The 23,512-nt window shown below is 38.2% G+C and overlaps 1 protein-coding gene across 6 annotated transcripts in view; it reads left to right on the top strand.

Annotated features, from left to right (window-relative positions):
- Positions 1–23,512, top strand: part of MACROD2 (mono-ADP ribosylhydrolase 2) — a 2,227,780-nt gene that overhangs the window by 1,637,265 nt on the left and 567,003 nt on the right. For all 6 annotated transcript variants that reach the window (XM_037811787.1, XM_037811788.1, XM_037811785.1 and 3 more), the window contains one exon: positions 13,174–13,247. In XM_037811787.1, the coding sequence (XP_037667715.1) occupies positions 13,174–13,247 (74 nt within the window). The remainder of the gene's footprint in view (positions 1–13,173; positions 13,248–23,512) is intronic.

Below are 23,512 nucleotides of genomic sequence, written 5' to 3'. Positions count from 1 at the left end.
TGTCTTGTCCTTTTAAACAAACCTAAAGCTCTGGTATCCTAATGACAGGCTGCAGATGCTGCAACCTCCTTACTGTGGTGCCCATTTGCTTTCTGGAGTGAAGCCACTGACACCCTTTTTAGCATTCTGCTGCCATGCTCACTGCAGTAATAGGGGCCAGTGTCACTCTTATTACTTCACCTGTTTTATCTTTTGTGAAACTCAGCCTTTAGCTAGAATTGTCTGAGTGTCTACTGTAGCAATTGCTTAACAGTGAGGCTTCTTCAGCTCATTTGTCTCAAGTAATTTGATTTCATCATGCTATCAGAATTGCTTTTATGGGTTGGATGGAGGCCTAGGGGGAGGGGGTTGACAAAAGCAGTTTTGAGATGAAACAAATACATTTATTACCCCATATTTCTCTGTTTCCCCCTGCTCAACCATCCCCTCCTTCTATACCCCTCTCCCCCTCCTCCCCAACCAGGAGAGGTTGGGATGTGTGTGTGTATGTGTGTGTGTGTGTGTTCAGGAGAGAGTGGCAAAGAATGTTTTCTGGGGGGAAAAAAAAACTCATCTCACACTTCATCTCTTTTCACTGAAGCTTGTAAAGTATACTGTTTTCATGTCTCTTGGGTCTACACAGCAGAACTTTTGTGCTTAAGTGGAAAAGAATTTGGTTGTGCTCTCTGAAAAATCAAGCAAACTGTAATTTTGCATTGATAGTCAATGTTGATAATCTCTGATGTTAACATTTTGATAAACCCAGTGATGCATTCTTTTTATTCAGGACAGTCAGGGCTTTTCATCAATGTTGAAAATCCCATTTCTTATAACTACATAATATTTTTATATTTCTTGACTTTGTATGTGTGCATAGAAAAAAAAAAATCATGCTTTCCTCAGTAAAGACTGGTGAGGGGAGGGTGCCAAAGTGGATGCAAAGTCAATGTGCAGAATTTAAGGGAGTTCGATTTTTGTAACTACTGTTTCTAATTTCTGGATATTTATAACAAATCAGACCACTTTAGTGCTTATAGTCACTCTGAGAGTGTGTTAGTATGGTAATCACTTTCTAAATAATATGCTGTTTACATAGAGGTTTATAATTTCATAATATTATGAATATTTTATCACAGCTTTGGACCGAGTACCCTACTGAGGGGTGGGGGTGGGAGTATAGACTGAAAACCTTTGAGGTGAAAACCACGACAGAAGAAACTGCTCAGTTGAAAACAGAATGATTCAATGCAAAAAAACCCCAACAGTTTTTAGATTGGTGAGCTTTGCCTAGACATTGGTCTCTAGGGTGCTTTCTTTTTATACCTGTTTGAAAGGCATCCACACTTAAAGCAGAGGTGAGTCCTAGAAACTGGTCTAAAAGGGGATCTTGGGGGAAAATGCTAGAAGAGGAGATCCTGGGCAGACTGTAATCATGGATGGGGGTAAAATTTTAAACCATGGTTAAATTACACCTGGCGATAAGTTCAATTTGATTTTTTTTTTTTTTTAATTTGTATTAAGAGTCTCTTTGAAATAATATATTTAAGGTATCATCATATGCCTTTATATGGTATGGTAATTTATAGCTATAAGCAGATCCTCATTTTTAAGTTTAAAGCAAAAGTTCATCTGTTTCTTCTGAATGCAAAATAACAGTTTTATTGACAGGATAAGTCATGTACCTCTATTTTAGTAGAATATACTAGAATCTTAGTAGAACATATTTGAGTTTTATACTGGGAAAACAAATTTTTTTTCCCCATGGCAAGCAGTCCAGAGAAAAAAGCTAAAGATATTGGGGGATTATCAACAAGAACAAAAAGGAAAAAAAAAAAAAAACAACTGGAAAGGAAAACTGTCTCTGGAAAGGTTAAAAGCAGAGCCACTGTAGTTGTATTGAAAATAGCCCAATTTTTCATCAATTCCTTCAAACAGTTAAATCATTCTGTGACAGGATAAGGGCTTACTGTGAGTCTTCCTTACTATATCTTCCTGCAGGGAACATTGATGAAAATAAATATGCGTTAAATAACTAAGTAAAAGGAAAATCTGTCTAGTGAATTATTTGATGTACCATGGGTGAAACTATTGAAAATCCAACTGGGCTTCCTGCTATAAAACATATTGATTGGCCTAAAGCTATTTTGAATGGTTTCAAATGATGCCAAGAAAATATAATTAGTAAGTACATCTTGACATGCTAAATAAATAAGTAAGGTAGCTAGATAAATACATAATTTTAAACTTAAATATATACTTCTGGTGGTGATGTTAATTGGCACAGCCACATTGGAAAACTGCATGGTAGAATATATCAGAGTTAAACATCCATGTAACCTTTGTACTAGCAGTCCCACTCTGGGCATACATGCAACAAAAACAAGTACTTACATCCACCCAAATGTAATATGTAAGGGAATGTTCATGTCAACTTTAGTCATAATAGCTGAAAATTGTAAACTACCCAATTGTCTATCAACAGTAGAATGAACAAATTATGGAATATTCATGCAATTGACTATAACACTATAATGGCCAAGAATGAGCTATTACTACATGCAACAACATGGGTAAATCAGAGTCATAACACTGAACAAAATATAGACATAAAAGGCTACACACTTGGGAGTGATACCACCAAGATGGCAGACTGTGATGCTCCTGAGTCCCATCCCCCCACAGAACTTTTGACTAACAAGTAAAATCTGGTACAACCCTCTTGCTCAAAGCCTCAGAAAACAGTTAAAGGGCTGTAGTAATTGGGCAAGTGCCAAATCAAGAAAAAGGCAACTTTTCTTGAAATTAACTTTTATATATTAATTTCACAATAAGGAGATAACTGAAACTATGGTACTATAGCATAAACTGTAGCAACTTTGGAAATTTCCTGTATAACTACTTGTTAAATCATACTTAGAAAGATATTATCTTTTTGCATATATGTTATATTTCACAATAAGGGAATAACTGAAACTGTGGAACTGTAACCCATAATATTCTTTGAAATTGGCTAACTACTTGTTAAATTGCACTTGGAAAGTTATCACTTCTATGTGTATATGTTATATTCTACAATAAAAAATACGGTTTAAAAAATAGTAGGAAAACCTCTTGGCACTTTTTCTGGCTGTTCCCTTCCCGGCTCCCTGGTTTGCTGCAGAGCCAGTCCAAGCTCCCAGTGTGGGATCCTTGTTCTGGAGGTACAAGAAGAATCTTTATGTGCATATAGAAGCGTGTATATGTCTATCCCAAACCCTTCAGTGGCAGCCTAGAAGACTGAATCAGGATGCTTATCTCTGTCTTGCTGGTTCCAGAACTTCCTGTGAATGTAGAAGTGGCTGCAGGGCAGCTAAAATCCTGCAAGAAAACAAGCAAACCACAACTGCCTGGGGCAAAGTCTTACCAGCTTTAAGACATAAAATAGAATGCCCATGACTTGCAGAAAACACTTTGAATTTCCTGGAGGAAAAGGAGAATTCAGAAAATAAATGTAAATGGGGGAATTCATAAATTTGCATATGTATGCCCAGGGCACGATGCATACTCAGAAAAACATGCTTTCACCTAGATGTTCTTCAGGCTCATTGTAAGGCTCGCTAAACTCCAGAGCAGAACACTCACACAACCAATCTGAAAAGACCAGGAAAGATGTTTCTTTCCTTCTTTCCCCTCTTGCTTTATTTTTCTTCCTCCTCCTCCTATTTCTTCTTCTTCTTGTTAGCTCCTGATATTCGAGGAAATCTCCAATATTAGCTGGATGCAAGCTTAAGAAACACATACTTCAGTGATAAAATTCCAGGGACAACATGTTAAAATATTAAAATGTCTAGTGTGCAACAAAAATTACAAGGGGCACAAAGAAATAGGAAATGATGATCCATTCAAAGGAACAACATATTACAGCAAAAAGCATCATTGGGGAAGCCCTGACTATGGACATACCAGACAAAGACTTTTGAAAGCTGTCTTAAATTAGATTAAAGAGCTAAAGGAAAACACACACAAAGAGCTAAAGGCAATCAGGTAAAGGATATATGAACAAAATGAGAGCATCAATAAAGAGATAAAAATCATAAAAAGAAACCAAACACAAACACTGAAGCAGAAGAGTACAATAAATAAAACTAAAACTAAAAAAAAAAAAAAAAAAAAAAGTTCCTAAAGCGTTTCAGCAACAGATTAGAGCTAGAAGAAGAAACAGTGAACCTTAAGGTAGGTCAACTGAAATTATTTAGCCTGAAGAGAAGAAAGAAAAAAGAATGAAGAAAAATGAACAGAGACTAAGAGACCTATAGGACAACATCAGACACACCAATATATACATTGTGGGTATCCTCGAAGGAAAAGAAAGAGAAAGAATATTAGAAGAGACAATGGCTGAAAACCTCCCCAAATTAATGCAAATCCTGAATATACCAATCCTAGAAGTTCAACAAACTGCAAAAAAGAGAGACTCTAAGATCCACACCAAGACATAATAAATTGTTGAATGCCATAGACAAAGAGAATCCTGAAAGCTGCAAAAAAGAAGTAATGTGTAATGTGCAAGAGAGCTTTGATAAGATCATGCCAAGTTCACATCAGAAACTTTGGAATCAAGAAGGCAGTGGGATGAAACATTTAAAGTGCTGAGAGAAAAAAAAAATTGCCAACCAAAAATTCTGTATCCAGCGAAACTATTACAGAAATGAGGGTGAGATTAAGATATTTCCAATAAACAAAAGTGGAGGGGGGTTGTCACCACTATATTGGCCCTTCAAGCAATACTAAAGGGAGCCCTTCAGGTTGAAAGGAAAGACAGTGGACAGTAGAGTGAAGTGGTATGAAGCAAAAATATCTCCAGGAAAGGTAACTACATGGATGAGTATAAATGCCATTACTAGAGTATTTTTAGTTTGTAACTCCACTTTTAACTACTTAAGATTTAAAATGCAAACACATAAGTAATGACAGATCTATAGTTTAGACACAATATATAAAGATATAATTTGTGACAAGAACAACATAAAGGTGGAGACCAGAGGGGCATGGGAACATAGTGTGCGCATGGTATTGGAGTTAAGTCTGTATCAAGCAACATTGTTACAAATTTAGAATGTTAAATTTAAGCCCCATCATCACAAAGAAAACATATGAAAAATATGCACAGAAGGAAATGAGAAAGGATTCTGAAGGGTTCCCTACAAATGATCAACTAAATACAAAAGTAGGTATTGATAGAAGAATTGAGGGACAAAAGCTGTATAAGATTTACAAAAAACAAATAGCGAATGGCAGAAGTAGTTTTTTATGTACATGGATTACACTCTCCACTCAAAAAGCAGAGATTGGCAGAATGAATAAAAAAGCATGGGCTAGTTGTATATGCTGTGTCCAAGAAACTCACCTTAAATTCAAAAATGCAAGTAGGTTGAAAATGAAAGGAGTTTATATGTATGTAATCCTATGCAAAAAGTAACCAGAAGAGAGTGGAAGTAGTAATATCAAACAAACTAGATTTTTAAGGAAAAAATTGTTTCAAAAGACAGTAAGGACACTATGTTGATAAAGAGTCAATTAATCAAGAAGATGTAGAAATTATAAAGCTATGCACCTAACAGAAACCCAAAATACATGAAGCAAACATTGACAGATTTGAAGGGAGAAATAGAGTTCTACATTAATAGTGGGAGACTTCAATACACCACTTTCAATAATGGATTGAACATCTAGATAAAAGATCAGTAAGGAAATAGAGGACATGAACAATACTTTAAACCAACTAGACCTAACAGGCTTATAGAGTGCACTTCACACAACAACAGAATATACATTCTTAAGTGCATCTGGAACATTCTCCAGGATAGACCATATATAACATCACAAAGCAAGTATCAATAAATTTTGAAACATTGAATTGATACAAAATATCTTTTCTGACCACAGTGGAATGAAGCTAGAAATCAATAATAGAAGGGAAACTGGAAAACTCACAAATATGTGGAAATTAAATAACATACCTTTAAGAACCCATGCATCAAAGAAGCAATCACAAGGGAAATTAGAAAATATCTTGATAAATGAACACAAAACACAATATATCAAAACCTATGGCATGAAGGAAAGGCAGTGCTCAGAGGGAAATTTATAGTTGTAAATGCTTACATTAAAAAAGAAAGATCTCAAGTCAATCAAACCTCACACCTCGAGGAGCTAGAAAATGAAGAACAAAATAAACCTAACATGAACAGAGAGAAGGAGATAATAAAGATTAGAGTGAAGATAAATGAAGTAGAGATGAGAAAAACAAGAGAGAATCGATGAAACTACAAATTAGTTCTTTGAAAAGATCGATAAATTTGGCAAACCTTTAGCTAGACTGGCATAGAAAAAGAATATAAACAGCTAAAATCAGAAAAGAAAGATGTTACTACCAATCTTAGAGAAATGAAAAGGACTGATTATAAGAGTTTACTATGAACAACTGTATTCTCACAAATTAGATAACCTAGATGAAGTGGACAAATTCCTAGAAACACGCAAGTTACCTAAACTGATTTAAAAGAAATAGAAGATCTCAACAGACCAATAACAAGAGATGGAATCAGTATTCAAAAACTTCACATCAAAGAAAATTCTAGGACCACTTACCTTCACTAGTACATTTTATCCAATATCCAAATAAGAATTAACACCAACTCTTCTCAAACTCTTCCAAAAAACTGACTTGAGGGAACACTTCCTAATTCATTCTATGAGACTGATTATCACCCTAATGTCATAACTAAATGACGATATCAAAACCACAACGAGATACCACTTTATAGCCACTTGAAGGGCTATTATTAAAAAATGAAGAGTAGCAAGTGTTGGTGAGGATGCAGAGAAATAGGAACCATTGTACATTGTTGGTGGGAATGTAAAAACATGCCACTGCTGTGGAAAACAATTTGACGGTTTCACAGGAAGTTAAATATGGAATTACCAACAATCCCACTTCTAAGTATGCGCCATAAGAATTGAAAGCAGAGACTCAAACAAATATCTGTATACCAACATTCATAGTAGTATTGTTTACAGTAACCCAAAGGTGCAAGCAACCCAAGTGTCCTTCGACAGATATGTATCAACAAAATGTAGTATATACATAAAATGGAATATTATTCAGCTGTAAAAAAGAGTGAAATTATGATACATCCTACTACATGGATGTATCTTGAAGGCATCATGTTGAGTGAAATAAGCCACATGGAAAAGGGTAGGTATTACATGAGTTCACTTATATGAAATAATTAGAATATGCAAATTCATAGAGACAGAAAGTAGATTGCAGGTTACCAGGACTGGGTGGATGGAGGAATGGGTAGTTAACACTTAATGGATAGAGTTTCTGTTTTAGGTGGTGACAGTAGCACAACATTGTGACTGTAATTAATGCCACTCAATTATATACTTGAAAGTGGTTAAATTGGGAAATGTTGCTTTGTATGTGTGTTACCACCATATATGTATCATTCCATGTATATGCAGTGTACCAACAGAGAGAAATTCTGATCTCTAACACCATAGATAGTGCTTACTTTGGGGGTGGGCCAGGTATTACCTTGGGTCAGGGCATCCTTTTGGGTTGTTGTACATGTTTTCTGTCTTGATGTGGGTGATGACTGCATGTCTCTGTGTGTATATGTGTGTGTGTGTGTGTGTGCGTGTGCATGCATGCATGTGTGTATTCAGCAAGTGCTTTCAGTACAAAAGTAAACAAAAAGAAAGCCTTTGTAATTCTGATGTTGACTTCCATATTTACAACAAAAGTTACTTTTAATAATCCGTTCTAATGAGTAGCGGACTGAGCTTCGGAATGCCAGCAAAAGCCCAGATTCGAAGCACTCCTGGGCACCCATGCATAACTCCCTCCAGACCTGGCACTAAATTAAAGGCTTTGTTCAGCCTCATTGACCCTCTTACTTGGAATAGGTTTTCTTTGTCATCTAACTCAGTAATTCATCTGATGCTTGTCTGTATCTTCCCCTGTAGATGGCCATTCTGTTTCTGTAAATAAACACCCCCTGGTGCCCAAAACATGTTGCAGTCCTGCTATCCTGGGGTAGCCCATCCCCAGGCTAAGATCTGGCCTTGTCTGTTCATTCATTGCTCTTTCTTGTTCCACTTGGCATCTTGCAGTTAAATCAACAATGAATTGCCCTATTACTGTTTACTCTAAACATCGTGCTTTGTCTTGTATAGAAATGCCCCCTCAAAACAAGCATATTTTCAAGGATAATTGTCTTGATGTTTCCCTCCCTTTTAAATTAATTACAGCATATCTTCCCAGCAGGAGCTATGCTTTCTCATATGCATCTTCTCAACAGTTTTCTCTCAGGAAAGAAATAGGATTTTGTATTTATACCAAGCAGTTTGTGTACTTTATCAGAATCCCTTCACTCTCCCCCTATCCTAGGACTCAACCCCTTATGCAAGCTGTACTAAGCCTTTTCCCACTTTCCATACACTGTAGAAATGGCACCATGCTCTGATCCACTGGTCCATAATCCATTTCCCTTTTCAATTGGAACTTGCTGTTCATCTTCTACACGCCAGCAATGTATTAGGTATATAATGGTGAGCAAAAAACAGATATGGTGTTTGCCTCTTTACGGCTTTCACTCTATTAAAATTATTAATCAACTATTCACAATTTTGACTATGATGAGCACCATGAAGGAAAAGTACATGGAGCTACTAAAGCATAAAATAGGGAGACATCAATTTCGGAAAAGCCTCCCCTGAAAGAATGATAATTGAGCAGTAAATAAATAAAATTTAGAATAAAGTAGGAAAAGAAGGAAGCAAAGGCCATTTCAGGAAGAGGAAACAGCTAATGGCCTTGTGACAGGAAGGCAAAAGGGAACATGCTACATTCAAAGAACAAAAAGACCAATGTAGCTGGAGTTGGGAAAGCAAAGAGAAATGCAGCATGAGAGGAGCTTAGAGATAGAGGGAAGAGACTATTCAGGAGAGAAACACAGACATTAATTTGGAGAGTGGTTTGAAGACAGAGTAGGCTTCAAATGTTTATAGTGGAGAGAAAGATAATTAATTGGCCCAAGGAAATATTAGGATAGTTGGGCAGTGTTGATGTCCCAGCTCAGATTGGTGATCATGAATTACCCTGTTGAATGATATTCTTTGGGCACTGAAGGTGGAGAGTTGGACTAATCCATCCATGCTTAGCTGGAGAGTTTTAATCAGAAGATAAAAGAACCAGAGAGTCTGGGATACCAAGGACTGTTATTAAAGTTATGGTTGTAGAATCTAAGCTGCAAAAGATGGGACATGAAGACAGGAAAGATAGAGTGGCAAAAACAGAAGAGTAGTCAATAGAAAGAAATCTGAGGAAGGGAAAGACCATTTATGCAAAGCACCTGAACAAACAAGCTAAACAGAGAACAGGTTTTGAGAGTGTGCGGCTTCAACTAGTCATTTTGGAGTGGAAGTGTTACCTCAAGGTCTGTGGTGTGATTTGAGGAGGACATAGGTGAGGCCGAGGTGGGGAGAGGTTGTCAAAGATGAGTAGATCAAGGGTCTAGCAGACCAGGAATTCAGGGGTCATCCTCTTAGACAGTGAAACCACCCAGGGTTATGTCAAGCCTTGAGGTAGAGTTGAAAACCATGACTCAGGTGCCAGAAGCTTTGATGAATGAGAGAGAGTGACCAGGAGGTCACAATTAATTGAGAATTGACCATAGTTGCCATGGTTCTGTAAGAACATGTACAATTTCTCTGTATGGAATTAATGTTTTCTAAAGGTGAATGTCAATGCCCATGGCCGTTGCAACTGAGTATAATTAACTATTTACTACTTTTATGTCATGCTATAAACTCTATGACTTAAGTACTTCTTAAATATATCCAAAAGTTGTAGAAGAATTTCAGGGGGAAGGGGATGGGAGGAAATAAACAGGGAAAACCAAGACAGTTATGGGGAGGTCTTGGGGGCCAGTGGAGTTTGTAGTGCCAAGCCATGGTTCTAGCGTTTATTGTATAGGCGCTTGAGAGTCAACGAAGACTGCCATTGTTTTCTGTAAGCACGATGACAGCCATGCGATAGGAAGAATCACTTGGAAGTGGTGTCTTAGATAGTTTGGAGAAGGAGGGAAATAAAAGAGCACAGTTAGGAGTCTACTGCAGTGGTCAGGGTGAGGGGCTGATCAGCCCTTCAGTGACTTCAGTGGCAGCAGGAAAGTAAAGAAAGAAAGGGATAATGTAAAATGGTTCAGACAGACAATGTCTTTAGGACTCGGTTTGCAGCAGAATGTAGGGAAGCAGTCAAATATGCTAGTGACTAGGAGAAAGATAAAGCTATAGATCCCAACTGGGACAGCCGGGGATGAAGTTCATTTTGGGGAAGAATGCATGTTGCATTTCTGGTGCTGGAACATATCAAGGGGATGCATCCCGGTGATAATCTACATGAGTATGAAACACAGGGAAGAAGTGGACTGAAAAGGCCTATTGTGATTAACCCCTTAACCCCAAATGCCCACTCCATCTTCCTTCATTTTTGCAGACCACAGGGATTTATCCTGCTTTCTTCTCCTTTTCACTTTCCTTCCTGTATTCCATCAATTTCTTACTGCTCACAACTTACTTCTGAGGACACTGTCTCCTCAGCTCCCCACTTTTTGTTTCCCTCCCCTACATGTTCTTTGGTTTCCTGGCAAGACCCTGTCCCACACTCATTGGTGCCTATTTCCCTGTATCCATGTCTCCAAGTCCCTAATGCACTAGTCAGGCTGCACTATTGTAATCTGTTAACTTGTCTAATTTCCTCCCCTAGACTTTGGTTTTAGAGGCCTGAGACTCATTAAAAGTGTCCATATATCTACTCTTTTCTGGTTCAATAGTAATTTGTTAATGAATTAACTAATTGTTTAACAGATTTTTCTAATTTTAAGGGTTTTACACTTTGAAGCTTTTATTTTAAGGAAAACAAATAGGATTAAACAATTCAAGACAAAATGACAGTCCAAAAGTCATAGATGAATTTACAAAGGTTCAAGAACCCGTCAACATTTACATCACAGTACTTCTCTCTGGGTTATAAATATAAAGATAATGAAGCTTGTTCTGGCTTTGTTTTGTTCCCTTTCCTCATGAACTCTCTAGCAAAGCCTGCAGAAACCTAATCAGAAAACAGTGTTTATTCTTGGAAGTAGGAGCAAAAACCTCCCTTCTCTTACTCTTGCTATCTCAGCACACTTTCTCTGAAGGTCTGTTGAGATGGGAAACATCAGTGTTAACAACTGGACTATGCATTAGCCCTCCAATAAAGCGAGCTCTTGTAAGTCTCAGGTCTCCCCATTTCGGCAATGCCTCTCTTTTAACTGCATCTACATGGAGAATGTCACTGGAGCTTCTCTGACTGGGAGATAACCTCAAAGACATCCTAGTGGATGAGGCAGGATCTGGCTGAAGTAGGTTTTATAGAGAGAAAAGGGATGCATTTAGGATGAAGGGATGACATGCATTAAATGGATGCTTCTAGAAAAAGGAGCTAGGGAAGAATTGGTCAAATGGGTAAGAGGAGACAAGGAAGGAAGGCAGTATTGAAAAATCCAGGAGGAGACTTGTCAAATACAGAGAGATAGAAAGTACATTAGTGGTTGCTAGGGACTAGGGTGAGGGAAGAAATGAAGAGTGACAGTTAATGGGTACACAGTGTTCTAGGGTTAATGAAAATGTTCTGGAATTAGTTGTAATGGTTGTACAACCTTGTGAGCATGCTGAGAAACACTCAATTATAGGCTTTAAAAATTAAAAAAAAACTTAAAAATATATGAAACATGGAAAACCATGAAATACAATTAATACGGGAGAGGATGAAGATTGATTGAAAGGCTATGGGATTGATGCCTAGGAAGTGCTGAGTTTTCAGAGGGCAGAGTCAGTGCAGCAGTTACTCCCATCTCTCCTTTCTGCCCCATAAATCTGTAAGGTTATTCCTTCACATATTTTTATCTCTACTGGAAGACTATCTGATGATTCTGCAGGTTCAGGAATGTATATAAGCTAAAGGGACATTCTTGATGTTCTTCAGAAACACTGAATATGTGCAATAACACTCGCTGGATATGGCATAAGCCTGTCATTCTTGCTGCCCTACTAAAACCAAACCCATATTACATCATGAGGTTAGTTCATGGTAAAACCGTCTTAGTTTGCCAGAGTTGCCATGGTAAGATACTGCACGCTGGTTGGTGTAACAACAGGAACTTAGGTGTCATGGTCTCAGAGACTAGAAGTCCAAAATTAAGGCATCTGCAAGATGGTGCTTTCTCCCCAAAGCTGTAGCATTCTGGTGTGACTTACCATAATCCTTGGTGTTCTTTGGCTTGCCACTGCTTCCTGTCCTGTGGCAATCTCTCTCACTTTCTGTCTGTTCTTTTGTGGCTTTGTTTGACTGGGTCTGAATTTCCTCTCATTATGAGTCTCTCAGTAATATAGATTAAGATCTAACCTGATTCAGATGGCCGCACCTAAATAGGATCTTCAAAGATCCATGTCCTGATTCATCTTTACATATTCACAGATACTATTTACAAAAGTAAATCATAATCCTACAAAATCACGGATTAAGATTAAGAGCATGTCTTTTGTTGGGATATATGATTCAATATACCACAGTGTCTTAATCCCTAACATCTTCTCCGATGGCCCTACACGGAACAGGGTTACTTCTTTGAATTCTGACAACAGCTTTCAGTGGGATGGCTATTTAGCAAGTTATTTGTGTTGTCTTATGGTAGTTCACTGATGGGATGTTGCTGATCTTGTGACCCAGAGCCAAGCACTTGTTTTCACTGAGCCATATTTACTTGATTTGTAAACAGAGGGGAACAAACCTTAATTTGAGTACCTCTTATGAAAAAAATATGGAAGTGCTTTGTAAGCTGTTAAGCATTTACAAATATATTTAATTGATATTGTTGTTAGAGACAATTAAATCCTTTATTATTTAGAACAATAATAATCTCATGCCTTGTGTATAGGATCACGGGCTTCACAACTATGTGTATCCTACTAAGGCCTGTCTTGCTCAGTACTTATTTGTTGACTTGAACACTGTTTTAATGAGACGACACCAATATCATACTATGACCTCTCTATGTCTTCATCTTGTTTTTGTTTGTTTGTTTTATTCTGTTCTTCATTTAGGTTTCCCAAACGAGCCTGCTGCAGTTATTGCCCTCGGCACCATTAAGGAATGGCTGACCAAGAATCACCATGAGGTAGGGAGAACAACACACTTTATAGTGAACATTCAAGATGATGCGATTTGAATCTCAATTTCCGAAAAGCAAATACGTCTTGAAAATCTCAAGTAGACCTAGTCATTGTGCCAATGCTTCATTTGGGTCACATGGGTGATTATTTTCCTGTAATTAGTTGACTGCAGGGATTGTATCGATTGGTTTTGACTATGAAGATGGGAAGAGTGAGTGATCAGATTCATTTAGCTATTATCTTACATTATATCTCATCTTAAGAAGTTATAGTTGTGTAAAAAGAAAACACAATGGATTGCATGAAGATGCAGAGTAAGGTGTGGTTCTGTGTTGTTTTCCTTAAAAAGTTATATTATCTTTATTGACAGGGGATTACTGTTGTGTGGCAATTTTGTGGAATTTTGCACTTTATAATTCTTTATAAAGAATCCTTTCCCAATAGTGACTTCTGAATGTGAGATTGAAATGGGTTTGTGTTGATGGTTAAATCATCATAACCACAACTTTTTCTGAAACTAAATGCTTCCATCAGAGTATTCCTTGTGCCTCTGAATACAGTTTATTTAACAAGATATTTGGGATATGTTTAATGATGAAGAAGAGACTTACTCAGGTAAAAGAAAAAGCAGAACAGCTACATACACCATGGAGCCTTCATATGGTTGGCAATTTATACAATATAACAGCAAGTAGGTTTCATATAAGGCACAATCCTGTGCATTTTTCCTCCTGATTTTAGGTGTCTTCATAGATGTCCACAGAAGTGCTAGAAACACTTTGTTCCATTTTATGATGGACAGTGAGTTTAACTTTCTACTTGGATAGGAGATGGATTATTTGGAAATGTTTGCATCTAAAAGCAGGCTATGGGGTCTCTTACTGAGAGGTGATCCCTCCCTTGGTGCCTTTGTGAGTTTAAAGAAACAGTGGTATCATTTTCAATTAATTATTCTAATTTCAACATTTCCTAATGGGCAGGTATGGGCACTTTTAATCTCAAGTAGCGTGAAGACTGTATGGCAAAATATATTCATTTTGATGCTCACTCTTTTCCTTTGAAAGGTATAAATATGGCAACTTCAATTTAGGGGGAATGTTTCATTACCTCAAAGAAATAGAATTTTTAAAAATAGCTCTTTTACACAGATTATTTTATTTGTGTGACAACCTTATGAAATGCCTAGGAGAGGCACAGTTATCCTCATCCTCATCCTCATCCAGCATTACCAGGTTGAGTGAGATACTCAAGATTGCAAATTCATAGAGCCAGGTGTCTGCCCCACCTCCCCTGACTTGAACAACTGTTCTTTGGAATGCCAGGGAGGCCAGTGTGAGTTCAGTACCTGAGATAGCAAGTCCTCTTCAAAGTACCTCTTGGTCATAGTCAATGCTCCTCACCTGGGCCACCTGCTTCTCAAAAGTGTAGTATATTTCAGGAGCAGAAGTTCAGCAAGTAGATAGGTGCAAATCCATCATTTCCCCTGAAATAATAGTCAGAGGACATGCCCCACTAATGGAAGTTCAGAGGTGTCATCTTGGCATGTGAAAGAAGTACTCGTAAACACATAGGGAGGAGATGATAATGAAGGGTAAACATGTTGGTTGCATTTACAGCTCATTGATAAATCAGTTCTACTAATGGATTCTCTCTAAACTATTCAGAAAGTTATTTTCCATAAAAATGTGTTAGCCTAGTGTTTCCTAACTTATGGCTTTTGCTCTGGTTTGCTCACCTACCTACTGTCTTTGAGTTGTTCTTGTCCTTCCATATCCTTTCCTTACTCATTCTTGAGTCCATTGTGGAAAACTCAGACAATTTGGATTGAGGCAAACAATTTAGTTATTGCTAGTGCAACTTTAAACATATTCTCCACTGAATCCCTTTAAAACCTTATTTGAATATGCATTAACCAATTTAAATGAGTTAATTTGAACACATCAGGCTTTACTAATGAATGAATCATAAGTGGTAGAACAAAGATAAAAGCTATACAAATTATTATCTAACAGTACTTTGATTTATTTGTTCTGTTTAAAAAAAAACAAAACTAGGTTAAGGGCTTATGAAAGAGTATTACTTCTTATCCAGGTGTCTCTTTATTACAGCATTGTTTTGACGTCTTGATTGTTTAAGCTGTTTATTCATTACTTCACTCACTTGATAAATATTTATCAAATCCCACTAAGCAGCAGACACTCTTCTAGATACCAGGGAGAGTGCACTAAAAAGCAAAATCCTTGTTTTACAATACTCATGGTCTAGGAAGAGAGAAACATAAGCCAATAGAGAAATAGGGCACTTCAAAGAGTGTGTTACAAAATACAACAGGATAATTTGATAGTGAGTTATTTACTGGAGGATATGGTTTTAGATAGCCTCAGAGGCTGTTCTGAGGATGTACTCTTAGAACAGATTTCTATGATGGGATGCAGCAAGTCAAGAATGGAGGGAGAGCATTTGACACAGAGGACACTGTAAGAGAAAAACCCTGAAAGGAGAATGATCTTAACTGTTTGCAAGCAAGGTAAAATGGACAGTGTAGTTGGAGCCAAGGTGTAAGAATAGCAGGAGACAAATTAGGAGAAATAGGTAGGGGTCAGATCATAGTGTCTTGTAGTTCATCGCAAGACATGGAATTTTATTGTAGTTCTAATGTGGAGTTGTTGGAGGGTTTGTGACAAAAGAGGGACATCACCTGATTTGCTGTTAAAATAAAAAAAAAGTTTGGCTGCTCTTTGGAAAATCAACTTCAGAGTTATCAGAGTAGAAAAGGGAGGACACATTAAGAAGTTCCTGCAGTAAATTCAGGCAAGAGATGAGGGAGCTTTGGATAGAATGATGGTGGAAAGGAGTTTACAAGTAGCCAGGATTGGAATATACTTTAACAGGGGAGCCATAGGACTTGGGGGTTGTATTGGTTAGGATAAGCTAGCTTATGTGGCAGTTTCAAACCCCCAAATCTCCATGACATAAAACAGCAAAAGTTTATTTCTTAACTGCAGTGTTTGTATATCTTGAGTCAGCAAGAGCATTCTGGGTTAGTCAGGAACCCAGACTGACAGATACTCCACCAGCTGAAATCTCATCTATCACATGACAGGGAAAAATGGACAATGAATTCTTAAATGCTGCTACAAAGGAATGATGCATGTAAGTTCCTGTCATGTTTCGTTATCCAGAGCAAAGCATACACACTCATCTAAGTTCCAGGGGGGCATAAAAAAAATACAATCCTCTCGTGTTTAGAATAGAGGGAATTGGATACTGGGGACTAGTAGTAACCTCTGTCATAGAGGTGAGTCAAATAGGACATGCAAAGAAAACACAGGCATCAAGAATGACAATTAAGTTTTTGACTGGACCACCTGGGTAAAATTTGGTACATTTACTGATAGAGAAGAAATTGGGAGGTCAGATTTATGTGAAAAACACACAAAAAAATTATGTTGCAGATAGTTAAGTTTGAGATGGTTTTACATATCCATTGAGGATTTCTAGTTGACAGTTGGCTATTTGAGTCTGAAACTCAGGAAAGAAGTCAGAAAGACATAGTGAGATTATCAGATTACCATAATTTTAACTTGGATTCCGGTCTTAGTTTGACATTGACTGGTTGCAAGCAATAGAAACTCACTCAAGCTTGTTAAAGAAAAGGATATATTCTTTGAATGAACACTATGAAAAAATATCTTGAATCAAAGGTCTGGAACTAGAGTGGGCTTTCTCATGAGTGACTGGAATCATGAAATGTAAAGCCAACAAGAAGCAAGATAGGGCATTTTCACGTTTGCTCTTTCTCTGTGACATGTCTCTGTTTCACATTAAAACTTTTTGCACATTGTCTTCTTTACTGATTTACCTGCTTAGGTTATGATTTTGTCTGCCCATTTGTGGGTTAGTCTAGCTTGAGACAAAGCCCAGCTTAAACTTGATAGGTAATGCTTGTATCTTCTGGGACTCTTCAGCCAGCAGGTCCCTAAGAAAGCCTTGTGGAGGTAGATTGTGGTGAGGAGATAATGGGCAACTCTAGCAAAGTAGGCCTGACATTTTCCTTTTTAAAATTGGGGAGTCCATATAATATTCTCCCATCAGTTGCCATAGCTCCTTCAGTCTGATAAGTACATAATTCAGTGTATCATCATGATTTTTGGTCCTCATATACTTTAAATAATTGGTTTTGCCTTTAGTTAGTGGACCTTCATAATTCACCATTTATTTACTAAATTTTCTAAATCATCAGTAAATGACCCCCCACCCCCCACTCTACACACACACACACACACACACACACACAGAGTTGATTTGCTTCTATTTAATATCACAAATCACCCCCAGCCTATGTGGCTGGCCGCTTCCCCACCTAGAGAAGCCTAACTAGAGTATCTGGACTCAGTGGATGGGACTAGGAAAAAACATCCTGTCATTATACCACTCCAGATGTTTAGTTTTCCCAAAACCTGAACTGTGAGGGTGCTATTATCACCAAAAATATAAGAGGACTCAGTAACTTGTGGGTGGGAGCCCAGCTGAACAAATAGTACAGTTGGCTCTGTGTGGAAGACATGGAACAGCACCTTAACAGAAAAAGGAAGGAGAATTCTCTAGAGGACGTAACTGGGACACAAAAATAAGTTACCAGAACTGAACAACAACAACAAAACCCAATGATTTCTAAATTGAAAAATAGAAAATAATCTTCACAACTGAGAACTGAATAATTGCTATGAGAAGCATAGATAGATAAATTATCTTGCAGCACCAAACAAAAATATAAAGAAATGAAAGTCATGACTGAAGAGATAAGGCAGGACAGACCCAGGGATCAAACATGAGGAGTGGACAAAGGATGAAGTTTACCATGGGCATTTTCAGCAAAATTAAGTATTGAGACTTTCTGAGTTGAGAAAACCAAAAGAACAGAATACTGGAGTTAGCTGTAAAAAACTGACAGCATGTAGCATGATAACCTTTCCACAACTGCCCCATTTTTCTCAAGTAATAACTTTATTACAGAGATCGGTGAGCAAAAATATGATGCCGTTATGGAAATGAGCAGTGGAGACTCAGCCTGGCTTGGGACGGCTGCTCTGCATTATCACTCTGCATTTTCATGCATTCCTCATTTTTCATGCAGTCTAAAAATATCATTCCTCATGATACAGTGATTTCCCCACTCTGCAGCTCTGAGACGCCCCTTTCATATCTGGAGGTTTGCCTAAGAAATGTTTTTACACTGTTTGTCCTATTGTTCTATCCAGAGACTCATATGGTATTAGGCTATTGGTCTCTGGGCCAACATGCATGTTCTTAAGTTTTTCCATAGAAAGAAGATGGAGAAATGGGTGTCTCTCTCCCCTGAAAAGCTAAAAATGGCCTGATACTGTGAGATATTTCCTAGTTTGTGGAGATCATGTTCAGTGATTTCAAATACCCCAAAGGTGCAAGATTCCTGCAGCACATGTCACTTGCATTAACTCTTCTGAAAGGTATCTTTGTCGGGGGGTAAAGCGTTTAGGATAAAGGTTCTGAGCTGGAAGATTTGTGGATTTCCAGGAAACTTTTAAACATGGACACTTAGAAGTACTAATCCCGGGCTCAGTTATAGTGTGAAAGATATGTGGTGGTGGGGAGTGCCGCCCCACCCCCTAGTTATAAAGCAGCAGATCGATGGACAGAATCATAGCTTTCTGGGGGGCTCTCATTAAAGCTGTGGCCAGGTGAAGCTGTCCGGAGTGGGGATGTGGCTCATCCAAGGCAGGACCCCAGCTGTATCTCTGCAAACTGTTGGCGATGGCATTTCCCACAATTCTGTCCTATTCAGCTACTCCATGGGGATTCTGAAATCCTCCCTCCTCCTTTCCCCCCATCCCCACAGCTGGCAGGCAGACCGCACTGTGCTGAGGTGGAAGCAATTCAGTGGTGTAGCCTTTGGTTCATCTCGGCAGGTCCTTAATGGATGCCTGGCTACACTTGGAAACCATTTATATGGAAGAACCCCAGCTCTGCATTTTCAAAATCCAAATGAGTTTTCTTCTATGTGAAAGGAAAGTGGTAGGTTGTTTTCACATTATATGTAGAGTTTGGATCCTTGCCTAACATATTTTTTTTCATTGTGCTTTTAACGCAAACAGATTGTTGTTCAAAATGTTAAATATCATCTACTTGTTATTTAAATTTTGTTCTGCACCTTCTGAGGGAAACACGACACCTGGGGTATTTTGCTGCTTGTCATTTTCAGGGGAGTGCCTGCAGATGAGGCAGGCATCCCAAGATGTGTGGAGATAGGACTGTGTTACAGCTCTGAGACCGACACCCAGGTCTGAGACTTGTGGCTCCATAAGGTCCCAGATCTTACCCAGTGTGGTGTAGACATCAAGGTCAGCTGGTAGCAGCCAAAGAATAAAACTGGCTTTGAGTTCATACTTGGTGTCCTTTGGAACTAAAAAAAAAAAAATTGGTTTCCACTGCATGAAGAAGTCAACACTCACTCCATCCTCCCTCCCCTGCCTTCCAACTTTCAGGCACACAATTCACCAAGTATTGAAAAAGCTGAATAGATTCTCCTACCCCCTAAATTAGAATTGAGACTCCATTGAAGAAATGTGCATTCAGTCTCCAGAGAATGGTTCAGAATACTGCTTTCCATGCTAATTTGACAAGGTCAGGGGCATGGCCACTTGTTTCCTCATTACGGATCACAAAGGAACCACTGCACTTTTGCTTTTGGTGCCAAGACTATTTTTTTCCCCTTCTTGGCAGAGGTCTCTGAACATATGCAGTGTTAAAAACTGTTTGTCACTTTTATTTCAGAATCACATTAGGGATCAGTGAAAAAAAAAAAATCCCCAATGTGGGGCCTGCCTTATGTCACTTAGATCAAACACCTTAGGATCGCCATGGTTCTTAAAAGGGGGTTTAAATGAAACATGAAATGATGCTTATGTTTCTGATGGGAAAATTATATCCTTCTCAACAAGTGCCAATTGCTGTGGACGATTATTTACGGAAATTCAAAACACATAATACACCATCTTCCAATTCAGCACAACACAGGGGTGTGGTTAACATTCAAAGACCTGCAAAGAAGGAATGGAAGTGCACAGCACTCACCCCTGGAGAAATGTGTTTTTATGTCCACAGACATTGCCTGAATATTAATGCCAGCCTTCTCTTTTTGGTACAATATAAAGGCTTAAGTATATGTGTTTGGAAAAATAATTCCATCTTTGAACTATTCTCATTCTGTGCAGGAATGTGGTTATGGTAATCATCATCATTATCCTAATATACTGCCATAAAAATGTATCCTTTGAGTAGCCCAAGTATGTTCTTCAGGTGGAAACCTTGATGATCATTGGCTGTGACATAATTGAAGAAAATTATTCCCAGACTTTGCACATATGCCACTATGCCATGCTGCTTTTGGCTTTTTGAAAACCCTGATGACTTGCAAACACTTCTGTCTTCCTTTTTCTTTCAAATACACAGACACACACACACACACACACACCCAAATGCACATAATGCCTTCCCATCCCTGGGATGTTTTTGGTAAGTTCCATGATGACCAGTTTAAGGTGGGCTTTATCTGTTTTATCTACTGATTCTAAATTCCCCTTACTAGTGTGAAAGTTTCTGCCCTTCTTGGTTGGGGGTGTTCAAGTGCTTGAAGTCACCATAGACTGCCCCACATTAGAGGTTGCTTAGGGGACAAATCCAGTCAACCCTCCAGCCCTGTTCTGCTCTAGGATCTACTCACCAAAGCTCCTTGATATTGCTGTTGTGTTCCATAACCCAGTTTCCCTGTCAGTAAGAAACACAGGATACATGGGTCATATACATTTTTCTGCTTCACTTAATGAGCATGTCTGCAGTTAGCCAGTGTGCCTGGGATAGGAAGAAGAGCTTTAATGAGACAAGATTAGTCATTGAGTGAAGGTTGCCAGAGTGCCCTTCTCCACTCTTACTCTGTGTGGAGAGCAATCCTAAGTCTAATGCCTTTTGTTTTCTTCCAGGAGGGGATGTGTGGCTAATCGAGGCCCCAGGGTGTTCCAACGACACCAACGTACAGTCCTAGGTAGATTGGGGATGGCTTGTTGAATTCTGTGCTTATCTATAATCAATGCATGTTAAGCCCTCCTTAACCGAGTATGGTGTCCACTATGCCTCTATTACTCCTAGATTAAATGGAACAGGTTATAGGTCAGTGTAAGGGAACCTGAAAAGAATACCCTGTCTAGGAGTAGACCAGTATGTGTGAATAGGTGTGTGAGATATTGGTATATACTGCCACTAGGACTGGACCTTCTAGACAGACTTCTAGGAGATGAAAGGGAATACATGAAAGAGCTAAAAAGGGAAGACAAACCAATGTTTCGCTCATGATATAACCTATGTCCTGAGTTTGGCCCTATAACACATGCGATTACATCTTCACAGAACTCTTTGCAAGGTGGATATTTTTATCTTTACTCTTACAAATGTGGAAGTCAGAGTTCTCAGTGGGAAAGGAAGTTCATCAGGTCAATTAGCTGGACATGTCCATGTTCCAAGATAACCCTGCTATGTGGCCAACACTGATTAATCTAAGTTTGGTCATCCTACTCTAATTTAGTCACCTAAAGTGCAGATGTGGGAATGGAATCCAAAATAGAACACAGAGTCGTTTCCTGGGTTTTCTTTGCAAACTAGAGTTGGGGAAAGAAAATCAGGGCCCACTTTGGTGGTAAAGCTGAGAGATGTGGAGCCCAGGAATTGCCAGCTGCCATGTTTCCTGCCATCTGTGGTGTTCTGCTTTAGAAAGATAATTTTCTGAAGATGTCACAGATTGTTGGGCATTTGGCAGAATCATAGAGCCCATTCTGTTGATTTAAGTGAAGAATCAAAGTTGAGGCAAAATGTGGTATATTTTAGCAAAATGGAGTGACCACCCATTTTTAGTTTTATTTTTAACAACTCAATCTAAGAGTTCTCACCTAGGGAAACAGAAGGGTTGAAAATCACTTGGAGGTTTTTGTTTTTGTCCCCCCTTCCCAAGGTAGACATTTTTAGTATAGTCTACCCTTTTTGGAGCCTTCTTCATTGCAATCTGGAGGTTTTCATGGAAGCCTATAGCAGTCAAGAAGAAGTATTATGGGACATGTTGGTGAGATGCAGGGCACATGTCTAGTGGCTGTGAGGGGATACACATGTGCATAGGTTCTACTATGGGCACCCATTAATAAAAGAGATAAGGAGAGAGAGCAATATTTTTAATGATACAAATAATTTTCAGTTCTCACAATAAATTTTTGTGTGAAATAAGATAGGTGAATTCATTTTTCTTCCATTTGATCAAAATTCTGAAAATTTTTCTGCATTGGGTAAGATGATAGTATGTAAAGATTTTTGTTGTTGATGAGACGTTGGTTTTAAATATAAGCCAAAAACTTCATCTGTTGTTCAATGGGGGATTAAAAAAAATCTCCAGAAATCTCTCCTAATTCTGGAAGAAAAACCTGGCATTGATGGGCTTATTGAGAGCAGATATTAGTTCTTTCACAGGACCTTCTTGCAGGACATTTAAGCATAATCTTGCCTGTGTGATATTATCACTTCATGGGATGACTTTAAAACTTGAACACAACATGAGAATAACTTGACTGCATTTTTTTTGTTTTGTTTTTACAATAAACAAGATGCATGCCTTTATTTAAAACAAAACTAAAGACTGACATACTAAAAAAATATCTAAAAGAATGCATAACAAAATGTTATGGTGGTTACCCTTGAAAGGTGGAGTAAGTAATCTAAAAATCATTTTAGCATATCTGTATTTGATAATTTTCTACAATGAATATGAATTACTTATGCAAAAATATACATTTAAAACAAATGAGAAAGAACCAAGTATTAGTCGCTATTGAATAAACTACTTCTATTTGAGGATACAGTGTAATGCACAACTTTTTAATTAAATGGTTTGTATTTATGGGGAGAACAAAGGAGTAAACTTACCAAAGAGTCTTCATGCTAATTCAGCTCAGGACACCCAGGATGGTTTAAAAAATGAAACTACTGACATAGTATTACAAATATCAAATTTGTACTTTTCTGAGTATTTAACGAATGTAATCTTGGTTAAAGTATCTGCCACACAGAAGGCACTGCATTTGTTTTGCAAGGTAAATGTTGCCTGTTTACTTTGGTCTGGGCTGCTTTTCCTGCCCTGTTTTGTTCAGAAGTGCTCCCCTAGTGACACAGGTTGCTCAGCTTGTCGGTAAGATGC

This window comes from Choloepus didactylus, chromosome 19 (assembly GCF_015220235.1).
Source record: "Choloepus didactylus isolate mChoDid1 chromosome 19, mChoDid1.pri, whole genome shotgun sequence".
Taxonomy (NCBI): domain Eukaryota; kingdom Metazoa; phylum Chordata; class Mammalia; order Pilosa; family Megalonychidae; genus Choloepus; species Choloepus didactylus.
The sequence above is the reverse complement of the archived record's forward strand: the minus strand, read 5'-3'. Positions and strand labels throughout refer to the sequence as shown.